General features: G+C 44.9%; 1 protein-coding gene across 2 annotated transcripts in view; it reads right to left on the reverse strand.

Moving 5' to 3' along the window:
• The window catches only part of LOC109870419 (palmitoyltransferase ZDHHC16B), a 15,835-nt gene that overhangs the window by 1,554 nt on the left and 1,840 nt on the right, over nt 1–12,441 (reverse strand). The window contains exons 1-9 of one of the 2 annotated variants that reach the window (XM_031805338.1): nt 6,693–6,822; nt 6,307–6,560; nt 5,905–6,099; nt 5,715–5,803; nt 5,528–5,556; nt 5,206–5,339; nt 3,034–3,119; nt 227–350; nt 73–143 (exon numbers count right to left, since the gene is read on the reverse strand). In XM_031805338.1, the coding sequence (XP_031661198.1) occupies nt 73–143; nt 227–350; nt 3,034–3,119; nt 5,206–5,339; nt 5,528–5,556; nt 5,715–5,803; nt 5,905–6,099; nt 6,307–6,560; nt 6,693–6,702 (992 nt within the window). In that variant the 5' untranslated portion in view covers nt 6,703–6,822. Of the gene's footprint in view, nt 1–72; nt 144–226; nt 351–3,033; nt 3,120–5,205; nt 5,340–5,527; nt 5,557–5,714; nt 5,804–5,904; nt 6,100–6,306; nt 6,561–6,692; nt 6,823–12,441 lie in introns of those variants that run through there. The other variant, XM_020460926.2, reaches the window with a different exon arrangement.

Consider the following 12,441-nt stretch of genomic DNA (forward strand, 5'->3'; position numbering starts at 1 on the left):
CAAACCAACTCTAAGAAGAATCATTTAGGTTTCACAACAGTCTAGAAGTTTGTGGTGATCTGGAAGGCTTACCTGGTCTCCTCCACACCAAACAACACTTTCCAATTGTTTATTTTCCCATAATGGTATGGATTTCGGAACACCTTACAAGAGAGAAACAGGCTTTATTTGCTCATTCCAAACTGGTACACCGTGTTGATATTTGAGTAAATCCAATAAACCTCACCTTTCCTTTCTCCTTTAAGCGTCTGACCTCTTTCTTGTTGATGTGTCTCTCCACGCTGGTTTCTCCTAGGGTGATGAGGATAGCATGCCACAGTGTCAGACCTCCCAGAGCTACTGCCACCGAACTGCAGGGAGGGGAAAAAATATGGCAGTCATGATCATGATTGTATTAAACTAGATTCAAGATAAAAAGGTATATTTGAGAATATGAACAAAATTATGTGGACACCTGCTCGTCGAACATTTCATTCCAAAATCATGGGCATTAATGTGGAGTTGGTCCCCCCCGTTGCTGCTATAACAGCCTCCACTCTTTTGAGAAGGCTTTCCACTAGATGTTGGAACATTGCTATGGTGACTTGCTTCAATTTAGCCACAGGAGCGTTAGTGAGCACTGACATTGGGCGATTAGGCCTGGCTCGCAGTCGGCGTTCCAATTAATCCCGATGGGGTTGAGGTCAGGGCTCTGTGCAGGCCAGTCAAGTTCTTCCACAGCGATCTAGACAAAACATTTCTGTATGGACCGCACTTTGTGCATGGGGGCATTGTCATGCTGAAACAGGAAAGGGCCTTCCCCAAACTGTTAACCACAAAGTTGTCATGCTGTAGCATTAAGATTTCCTTTCACTGGAACTAAGGGGCCTAGTCCGAAACATGAAAAACAGCCCCAGACCATTATTCCTCCTCCACCAAACTTAACAGTTGGCACTATGTATTCGGGCAGGTAGAAATCTCTGGGAATCCGCCAAACCCAGATCCGTCCATCGGACTATGGTAAAGTGTGATTCCGCTTGTGTGCGGTTGCTCGGCCATGGAAACCCATTTCATTAAGCTCCCGACGAACAGTTCTTGTGCTGATGTTGCTTCTTGAGGCAGTTTGAACTCGGTAGTGAGTGTTGCAACCGAATACATGCAATTTATACGAGCTTCAGCACTCGAGGTCCCGTTCTGTGGGCTTGTGTGGCCTACCACTTTGCGGCTGAGCCGTTGTTGATCTTAAATGTTTCCTAGATGTTTCCACTTCACAATAACAGAACTTACGTTTGACCGGGGAAGCTCTAGCAGGGCAGAAATTTGACGAAATGACTTGTTAGAAAGGTGGCATCCTAAGACGGTGCCACGTTGAAAGTCTGAGCTCTTCCGTAAGGCCATTCTATTGCCAATGTTTGTCTATGGAGTCAGCAACAGGTGTGGCTGAAATAGCCAAACTCATTTGAAGGGGTGTCCACATACTGTTATATATATACACAGTGGGGCAAAAAAGTATTTAGTCAGCCACCAATTGTTCATGTTCTCCCACTTAAAAAGATGGCCTGTAATTTATCATAGGTACAGCTCAACTATGACAGACAAAATTAGAAGAAAAAAAATCCAGAAAATCACATTGTAGGATTTTTTATGAATTTATTTGCAAATTATGGTGGAAAGTAAGTATTTGGTCAATAACAAAAGTTTCTCAATATTTTGTTATATACCCTTTGTTGGCAATGACAGAGGTCAAACGTTTTCTGTAAGTCTTCACCAGGTACACACACTGTTGCTGGTATTTTGGCCCATTCCTCCAGGCAGATCTCCTCTAGAGTGGGGCTGTTGCTGGGCAACATGGACTTTCAACTCCCTCCAAAGATTTTCTATGGGGTTGAGATCTGGAGACTGGCTAGGCCACTCCAGGACCTTGACATGCTTCTTACAAAGCCTCTCCTTCGTTGCCCGGGCGGTGTGTTTGGGATCATTGTCATGCTGAAAGACCCAGCCACGTTTCATCTCCATCTTCAAACAGCCCCAAAGCATGATGTTTCCACCCCCATGCTTCACAGTAGGTATGGTGTTCTTTGGATGCAACTCAGCATTCTTTGTCCTCCAAATACAACGAGTTGAGTTTTTACCAAAAAGTTATATTTTGGTTTCATCTGAACATATGACATTCTCCCAATCTTCTTCTGGATCATCCAAATGCTCTCTAGCAAACTTCAGACGGGCCTGGACATGTACTGGCTTAAGCAGGGGGACACGTCTGGCACTGCAGGATTTGAGTCCCTGGCGGCGTAGTGTGTTACTGATGGTAGGCTTTGTTACTTTGGTCCCAGCTCTCTGCCTGGTCATTCACTAAGTCACCCAGTGTGGTTCTGGGATTTTTGCTCACCGTTCTTGTTATCATTTTGACCCCACAGGGTGAGATCTTGCGTGGAGCCCCAGATCGAGGGAGATTATCAGTGGTCTTGTATGTCTTCCATTTCCTAATAATTTCTCCCACAATTGATTTCTTCAAACCAAGCTGCTTACCTATTGCAGATTCAGTCTTCCCAGCCTGGTGCAGGTCTACAATTTTGTCTCTGGTGTCCTTTGACAGCTCTTCGGTCTTGGCCATAGTGGAGTTTGGAGTGTGACTGTTTGAAGTTGTGGACAGGTGTCTTTTATACTGATAACAAGTTTGAACAGGTGCCATTAATACAGGTAACGAGTGGAGGACAGAGGAGCCTCTTAAAGAAGAAGTTACAGGTCTGTGAGACCCAGAAATCTTGCTTGTTTGTAGGTGACCAAATACTTATTTTCCACCATAATTTGCAAATAAATTCATGAAAAATCCTACAATGTGATTTTCTGGATTTTTTTAATTTTCATTTTGTCTGTCATAGTTGAAGTGTACCTATGATGAAAATTACAGGCCTCATCTTTTTAAGTGGGAAAACTTGCACAATTGGTGGCTGACTAAATACTTTTCTGCCCCACTGTATATAGTGTACACAGATCAGCCATAGCGGTTGACGTCAACAAAAACTTTTTTTTAAAGTTACAAATGTGTCTCACCTTGTTAGCACCCAAATGAAAATGACACTCTTGTGGACCATCTTTTCTCTGAAGGAAAACAGTGGCGGTGGCGTCTGATAGTAGCTCTAGACGGAAAGCAAAACCATGTGAAAAAACCATCCATGTACAGCAGTTGTAACTAGTAAATGTGATGCCACTGAGTATTCTACAGGATTGAACAACCAACCACAAAAAGGCTAACAGGTAACATCTACAGTCCTCCAATTGCAATGGGTGGCAAAGAAGGGAAATACAAAATGCCAAGTCTATAGCCATTCACAGCCAAGGGACCTAAAAAATAACTACTAATCACAGGGGACTGTGCCTGACTTGAGGAGAGGACTGCGGTCTCACTGGGCAGTGAAACATGGCCGACTCCATGCCAGTGTAGGCTGATAATAGTTTTGCTATCTCAGATTGTGAGAATTGCCAGAACAAACTTGGGAGGAAGTCTGATGTCTGACATACTCTTTACATTTATCACAAACCATAGGAGAAAATGGAAATGTTAAGCCCTTTTAGAGCTACCTATACATGCCTCCTGTAAGACCCTATGCGAGCTGTTTTGCAAGGAGGAATGGGAAAAACTTCAGTCTCTCGATGTGCAAAACTGATAGAGACATACCCCAAGCGACTTACAGCTGTAATCGCAGCAAAAGGTGGCGCTACAAAGTATTAACTTAAGGGGCTGAATAATTTTGCACGCCCAATTTTTCAGTTTTTGATTTGTTAAAAGAGTTTGAAATATCCAATAAATGTCGTTCCACTTCATGATTGTGTCCCACTTGTTGTTGATTCTTCACAAAAAAATACAGTTTTATATCTTTATGTTTGAAGCCTGAAATGTGGCAAAAGGTCGCAAAGTTCAAGGGGGCCGAATACTTTCGCAAGGCACTGTATAAAACCCCATACTATACAGGGAGATGATTGCCAAATTGTCAATTAAATGTTGATTGTTAATTGACCGTGAGACCCAGCACTGCCCAGTGGACCTTCACAGCCTGTCAGTCTGTACTACCTGACCAAAAAAAAGAAGAACTCTGAAAATCAATTTTTTGAGTGCGGACCCTCTACAAGTTCATTCCGGTCAACGCACCAGTTCTGAGTTCAGTGGTTTCAAGAACCTTTTGTAGTACCAGGCCAGTCATGAGCTCAAGGAGACTGAGAAGCAGTCCGTGCCCTACTCCCATCACTGGCTCCCCCTGTGGCTTCCACACGTGGAAGCGCTTAGTGGAACAATGGCAATTCATACACTGGCTGCATCCCGAATGCCACTTTATTCCCTATGGAGTGCGCTACGTTTGACCAGGACCCACAAGGCTCTAGTCAAAAGTAGTGGACTACATAGGGAATAAAGTGCCATTTGGGACACACCCACAGCTTCAGTCAAGTTGGTGCCCTTGACTAGCTCAATCACAACTCATAATGCTAAGGGAAACTATAGGCTAGATGTGTTATAGGGCCAGGGTGATTATTATAGAACGGTACCTCCCATCTTCTATGTAGCTAAAAAAAGAACACGTGTCATACGTTAGAGCGATTGAAACACTAAAACAATATATACATCTTCAAACAGTGAGGTGTTGGCTCAGAGCCATAGGATCTATTACTATATAAACTCCCATCTTGCCATGAATGATTGGGGTGAGAACAGTAAGTGGTCTTGAGCCTGGAGGCTTTAGATTACATAAGAAACAATCTGACTGGTTATATACACAACGGCATCCAGTTATCTGCACACCACCAGCCTTCTCAGTGGACTTGAAGATAAACAAGTGTATTACATTGCCGTTAACGTGTCATGTGATCCGATGTCCTTGATCCCTACACTTTGTGGTCTGTTCGCCGTCTTTGCTCGGCTGCCGCCTGTCTCTTCAGCTAAACTAGCGGCAGTGAACACAGCTTGCTCAGAATGTAAGGCCTTTCGCTCACCTCTGAAAAGACCATGCCATATATCTAGCACATAAGAGAAGGAAAATGTGGCAAAGACATGCCAGACTCTAACCAAACAGTCACGAACCGAGCGGCCTCACTCAATCAGGGTGTTTGGGTCACATGTCAATAACAAGACATGATTACATTACATGGATGGCAGTACTCAGAATACTATTTGAAAGTCAGTGTCAAGCCTCCTAGAACATCTAAGAAGTTGACATTCTTGGTCTGCCTCACCTCGACAGCGTTGTAGGCCTCTATGAACATGTCTTTGCAGCTAACGCTGCAGTACATGCAGCCCATGGTCATGTACAGGCAGAAGGAGAAAAAGTAGCGGTGGTTGAAGTGGCCCACACAGTTGTTGAGCCAGGCTAGCGTCACAAGGCAAGTTAAGGTCAAAGTTAATGAGGCAGATCTAACAAAAGATAAAACATGGAGGAAGACAATATGATTTAACAATATGACTGCCCCCCCCCCCCCCGGGGTTTTACAATGCTGTAAAACATATAGTTTTAAAGGAATCTGAGAGATGAGATGTTTGTTGGTCTCGAAAGGATACGACAGTGGTGATCCATCTTCAGAATACACCTGGAATGAAAGAGAAAGTCGCTCAGTGTGATTGACCTGTGCCATGGACTAGAGCTATCCAGTGTGATTGACCTGTGCCATGGACTAGAGCTATCCAGTGGAGGTTTTTTATTTCTCAATGACATCATTTGATGACTGACAGAGAGTCTTTAACTTACGTATTGCAGATGCTGCAGTGGTGAGTTCTGGCTGGTTTGGGGACGATGCATTTTTTACAGATGGACACTGACGGTGTATCACTTTTAACCTGAGAAACAACAATCCGAAAAAAGCATGACGTTATTTCAGAATCAAGCCTAGTATTTCCCAAAAACAGTTTTCCTGCAGGCATTGGAGCGGGCACCTCACCTGTGGTGGGTGTCCAGGGGAGGTGGTGGTGGCCTTATAGTAGTGGAAGAGGACCATCATGAGGACCCAGTGGCCGTAAGTGAGGTGCCAGACGATCCACTGCAGTGGGTAGGTGTTGAGGATGACAGGCAGCAGGCACAGGTAGACAATGACCAGCACAGAGCTGGTGAGGGCAATCACCAGGCACACAAACACCTGGGAACAGAAGAGAGGGGCACGAACAGAGGGAGGAACTCATGAGGGTACGTGAAAGGTGAAAATAATGTGAGAAATAGAATAGCAAAACGGGGTAATGTAACCGAACATGGGAGATTTGATTAACTGGCCTACATTTAATGAAATACAATAAAAACACAAATATTTGACTGTACATCTACACAGAAAATTGAGCCATTAACTTACCACCCCAAACCAGCGAGTCACATTGTCGACTATCCAGTAGACGGGCTCAAAGACACAGTCCAGGCAGGTGTCAGAGTTGGTAAGGCTGTTGAAGTAGAGGGAGTTGAGCAGCAGCTTCCAGTAGCTCCACAGCTCTCGTAGCTTCCTCTGGGGCTTGCTGGGTCGACCCCCTCGCTTAGGGCACAGCCGGCACCAGCGCAGGCACAGACGCATCATCCTGGAGAACTGCCACCTCCAGCTGCGCATGCCCCCGCCTTCCACACACACGCGGACAGACACACAACACAGAAGCAGGTGAAAAACTACTACGACCAGGAAGAACAACTTGGAATGTGCGGTCATCCATATCGCAGATGATATCATCATGGTCGAGTGGCAACACTCACAGCTCGACATATACTACGACCTCGGAGACCCTGGTTCAATTGCCACATCCACCCATCCTACAACGCCTCCTCTCCTCATCAAGCTCCCCCTTCAAATTCTTATCTGTCTGAATAATCTAATGCCTGAATAAAACATGAATAAAATACAAAGAGGGTGGAATTCCACTCTCCCCCCACCCCCCAAAAAGGCCCTCATCTCAATTAAATGCTGCAAACCCCCCCTCCAAGAAAAGACTATTATCTGAGACAGACAAGAACCAAATCTATGTCTTAAAAAAAACTAATCAAGAGAGACTCCTGCTCAGCGCATGGTTTTCCTCTCCACAGAGCAAAGTCAAGGCATTAAAGTAATTAAATCCAGCTGAGTGCTGTTTCCATTGGAGCCAAAGGACGCATTAGGCATGCCCAGAAAATAGGACAGGGCTATCAGGTAATAAGTGTGCCCACTCTCACAGAACTTCTAATGTTAATAATGCATGAGAAATACAGTTCTGTGGCTGAGCCTTCCATAGAAAGACCTTGGGAATGCAAAACCGGTAACCTTATAAAGACACCAAAAGCCCAAGGATGAATTTCCTTAGATAGGAATAAGTGGACACCGGAGCACCAAGGCTCTCCAGAATGCTAAGGCCATACACATTTTATAAAATGTGATTTCTTTTTTTGAAAAGTGAGCGGAGCAAGCGAATCAAAAAAATATAGCTGAGAGCAGCAATGAACGGGGTTCACAGAATAACAGAAAGGACAAGATTAGTTGGATAAAGCAAGCACTTTCATGTAGGACAGGGGTGGGCAATTTCATTGGTGTCACAGTTTTGCCTCAGCCCCAGCTAACACACCTGACTCCACAATCACCTAATCATTATCTTCAGATTAGAATGCAATTTGATTAATCAGCTGTGTTTGCTAGGGATAGAGAAAAAGTGACACCAATCAGGCCCTCGAGGACTGAGTTGCCCACCCCTGATGTAGGAACTATCTTCCTTTATGTGCAATCAGTGAAAGCATTAGCATGTTTATCTCTCAATACCACAAGGATGACAAGTGAATTTAGTCTAGTGCTGTAGGTTAGTTTTCTTAAAGTTATTACTTAATGTATTCAGTTTATTTATAAATAAACTCAGCAAACAAAAAACATCCCTTTCTCAGGACCCTGTCTTTCAAAGAGAATTTGTAAAAATCCAAATAACTTCACAGATCTTCATTGTAAAGGGTTTAAACACTGTTCCCCATGCTTGTTCAATGAACCATAAACAATTAATGAACATGCACCTGTAGAACAGTCGTTAAGACACTAACAGCTTACAGACGGTAGGCAATTAAGGTCACAGTTATGAAAACTTAGGACACTAAAGAGGCATTTCTACTGACTTTGAAAAACACACACACAAAAAAAAGATGCCCAGGGTCCCTGCTCATCTGCGAGCACGTGCCTTAGGCATGCTGCAAGGAGGCATGAGGACTGCAGATGTGGCCAGGGCAAAAAATTGCAATGTCCATACTGTGAGACTCCTAAGACAGAGCTACAGGGAGACAGGACCGAGAGCTGATCATCCTCGCAGTGGCAGACCACGTGTAACACCACCTGCACAGGATCAATACATCTGAACATCACACCTGCGGGACAGGTACAGGATGGCAACAACTGCCAGAGTTACAACAGGAACGCACAATCCCTCCATCAGTGCTCAGACTGTCCACAATAGGTTGAGAGAGGCTGGACTGCGGGCTTGTAGGCCAGTTGTAGGTCAGGTCCTCACTAGACATCACCAGCAACAACGTTGCCTATGAGCACAAACCCACCGTCGCTGGACCAGACCGGACTGGCAAAAAAATGCTCTTCACTGACGAGTGAAATGCTTACTTACAAGCCCTTAACCAACAATGCAGTTTTAAGAAAACACCCCAAAAATGTAAGAACAACAAATAATTCAAGAGCAGCAGTAAATAACAAGTGGGGCTACAGTGAGGGAAAAAAAGTATTTGATCCCCTGCTGATTTTGTACGTTTGCCCACTGACAAAGAAATTATCGGTCTATGATTTTAATGGTAGGTATATTTGAACCGTGAGAGACAGAATAACAACAACAAAAAATCCAGAAAAGCTCATGTCAAAAATGTTATAAATTGATTTGCATTTTAATGAGGGAAATAAGCATTTGACCCCCTCTCAATCAGAAAGATTTCTGACTCCCAGGTGTCTTTTATACAGGTAACGGGCTGAGATTAGGAGCACCTTCTTAAAGGGGGTTTGAACTCCATCCCCACCGTCAAACATGGAGGTGGAAACATTATGCTTTGGGGGTGTTTTTCTGCAAGGGGACAGGACAACTTCACCACATCAAAGGGACGATGGACGGGGCCATGTACCGTCAAATCTTGGGTGAGAACCTCCTTCCCTCAGCCAGGGCATTGAAATTGGGTCGTGGATGGATATTCCAGCATGACAATGACCCAAAAACACGCGGCCAAGGCAACAAAGGAGTGGCTCAAGAAGAAGCACATTAAGGTCCTGGAGTGGCCTAGCCAGTCTCCAGACCTTAATCCCATAGAAAATCTGTGGAGTTGCCAAACGTCAGCCTCGAAACCTTAATGACTTGGAGAAGATCTGCAAAGAGGAGTGGGACAAAATCCCTCCTGAGATATGTGCAAACGTGGTGGCCAACTACAAGAAACGTCTGACCTCTGTGATTGCCAACAAGGGTTTTGCCACCAAGTACTAAGTCATGTTTTGCAGAGGGGTCAAATACTTATTTCCATCATTATCAATTTATAACATTTTTGACATGCGCTTTTCTGGATTTTTGTTGTTGTTATTCTGTCTCTCACTGTTCAAATAAACCTACCATTAAAATGATAGACTAATCATTTTGTTGTCAGTGGGCAAACGTACAAAATCAGCAGGGGATCAAATACTTTGTAACTGTATATACAGGGGGTACCGGTACAGAGTAGGTAGAGTTGTTAAAGTGACTATGCAGAGATGATAACAGAGTAGCAGTAACGTAGAAGGGGGGGGGGGGGGGGGGGGCAATGCAAATAGTTTGCGTAGCCATTTAATTAGATGTTCAGGAGTCTTATAGCTTTGGGGGAAGAAGCTGTTTCGAAGCCTCTTGAACCTAGACTTGGCGCTCCGGTACCGCTTGCCGTGCGGTAGCAGAGAGAACAGTCTATGACTAGGGTGGCTGGAGTCGTTGACAATTTTAGGGCCTTCCTCTGACACCGCCTAGTGTAGAGGTCCTGGATGGCAGGAAGCTTGGCCCCAGTGATGTACTGGGCCGTACGCGCTACCCTCTGTAGTGCCTTGTGGTCGTATGCCGAGCAATTGCCATACTAGGCAGTGATGCAAACTGTCTGGATGCTCTCCAGGGTGCAGCTGTAAAACCTTTTGAGGATCTGTGGACCCATACCAAATCTTTTCAGTCTCCTGAGGGGGTTTTGTCGTACAGTCTTCACGACTGTCTTGGTGTGGTTCGACCATGTTAGTGATGTGGACGCCAAGGAACTTGTAGCTCTCAACCTGCTCCACTACAGCACCATCGATGAGAATAGGGTTGAGAGAAATGTTTACAGTTTTTAATGATATCGAAGTGAGAGTGACTAAGAAAAATCAATGGGGGCTCCCCGGTCAGTAATTCAACCATGATTACTACAAGTTTAGACAGCTGGCTCAACTAATTGACCAATCAAAATTGTTTTAGCTTACATGGGCTAATTGAGTGACTGTCAGTGACTGACATAAGAGATGTTGCTGCTGATGCACAACCACATTTCAAAATTGCACTTTATATATTCTACTATTGTAACTCTCAACAGCTAGTTGAGACCCAGACAGTTCAGCATACATTTTTTTTAAAGGGGTGGCCACCAGTTGCCCATCCCTGCTCTATAGCAACCTTAGTTCAACGCCTAGCAACCTAATCATGATATTTTAGGAGAGACTAAAATAAACTGCTCAAAAAAATAAAGGGAACACAAACAACATAATGTAACTCCAAGTCAATCACACTTCTGTGAAATCAAACTGTCCACTTAGGAAGCAACACTGATTGACAATAAATTCCACATGCTGTTGTGCAAATGGAATAGACAACAGATATAAATTATAGGCAATTAGCAAGACACCCCCAATAAAGGAGTGGTTCTGCAGGTGGTGACTACAGACCACTTTTCAGTTCCTATGCTTCCTGGCTGATGTTTTGGTCAATTTTGAGTGCTGGCGGTGCTTTCACTCTAGTGGTAGCATGAGACGGAGTCTACAACCCACACAAGTGGCTCAGGTAGTGCAGCTCATCCAGGATGGCACATCAATGCGAGCTGTGGCAAGAAGGTTTGCTGTGTCTGTCAGCGTAGTGTTCAGAGCATGGAGGCACTACCAGGAGACAGGCCAGTACATCAGGAGACGTGGAGGAGCCGTAGGAGGGCAACAACCCAGCAGCAGGACCGCTACCTCCGCCTTTGTGCAAGGAGGAGCAGGAGGAGCACTGCCAGAGCCCTGCAAAATGACCTCCAGCAGGCCACAAATGTGCATGTGTCTGCTCAAACTGTCAGAAACAGACTCCATGAGGGTGGTATGAGGGCCCGACGTCCACAGGTGGGGGTTGTGCTTACAGCCCAACACCGTGCAGGATGTTTGGCATTTGCCAGAGAACACCAAGATTGGCAAATTCGCCACTGGCTCCCTGTGCTCTTCACAGATGAAAGCAGGTTCACACTGAGCACATGTGACAGATGTGACAGTCTGGAGACGCCGTGGAGAACATTCTGCTGCCTGCAACATCCTCCAGCATGACCGGTTTGGCGGTGGGTCAGTCATGGTGTGGGGTGGCATTTCTTTGGGGGACCGCACAGCCCTCCATGTGCTCGCCAGAGGTAGCCTGACTGCCATTAGGTACCGAGATGAGATCCTCAGACCCCTTGTGAGACCATATGCTGGTGCGGTTGGCCCTGGTTTCCTCCTAATGCAAGACAATGCTAGACCTCATGTGGCTGGAGTGTGTCAGCAGTTCCTGCAAGAGGAAGGCATTGATGCTATGGACTGGCCCGCCCGTTCCCCAGACCTGAATCCAATTGAGCATATCTGGGACATCATGTCTCGCTCCATCCACCAACGCCACGTTGCACCACAGACTGTCCAGGAGTTGGCGGATGCTTTAGTCCAGGTCTGGGAGGAGATCCCTCAGGAGACCATCCACCACCTCATCAGGAGCATGCCCAGGCATTGTAGGGAGGTCATACAGGCACGTGTAGGCCACACACACTACTGAGCCTCATTTTGACTTGTTTTAAGGACATTACATCAAAGTTGGATCAGCCTGTAGTGGGGTTTTCCACTTTAATATTGAGTGTGACTCCAAATCCAGACCTCCATGGGTTGATAAATTTGATTTCCATTGATAAGTGTGATTTTGTTGTCAGCACATTCAACTATGTAAAAAAAAAAGTATTTAATAAAAGTATTTAATTAATTCAGATCTAGGATGTGTTATTTTGGTGTTCCCTATTTTGGTGTTTTTTTGAGCAGTGTATAAAGTTCAGCCATAATCCAAAAGGGAATGTTGTGTCTCTCTTTAATGGAAGCTTGAGGACATTCATTTTCCTATAAATCGTGCAATTTCTCAGTACAACTTTTCAACCACAAAAAAAAAAGTTGAGAAAAGTGAAGAGGGGCATCCGTTAAACACGTAAATGTGTTTGGCCTGATAATCAATTATTAGTGCTGGGACCGTCACTGTGGCCAGCCGCTTGG

This window comes from Oncorhynchus kisutch, linkage group LG25 (assembly GCF_002021735.2).
Source record: "Oncorhynchus kisutch isolate 150728-3 linkage group LG25, Okis_V2, whole genome shotgun sequence".
Classification (NCBI taxonomy): Eukaryota; Metazoa; Chordata; class Actinopteri; order Salmoniformes; family Salmonidae; genus Oncorhynchus; species Oncorhynchus kisutch.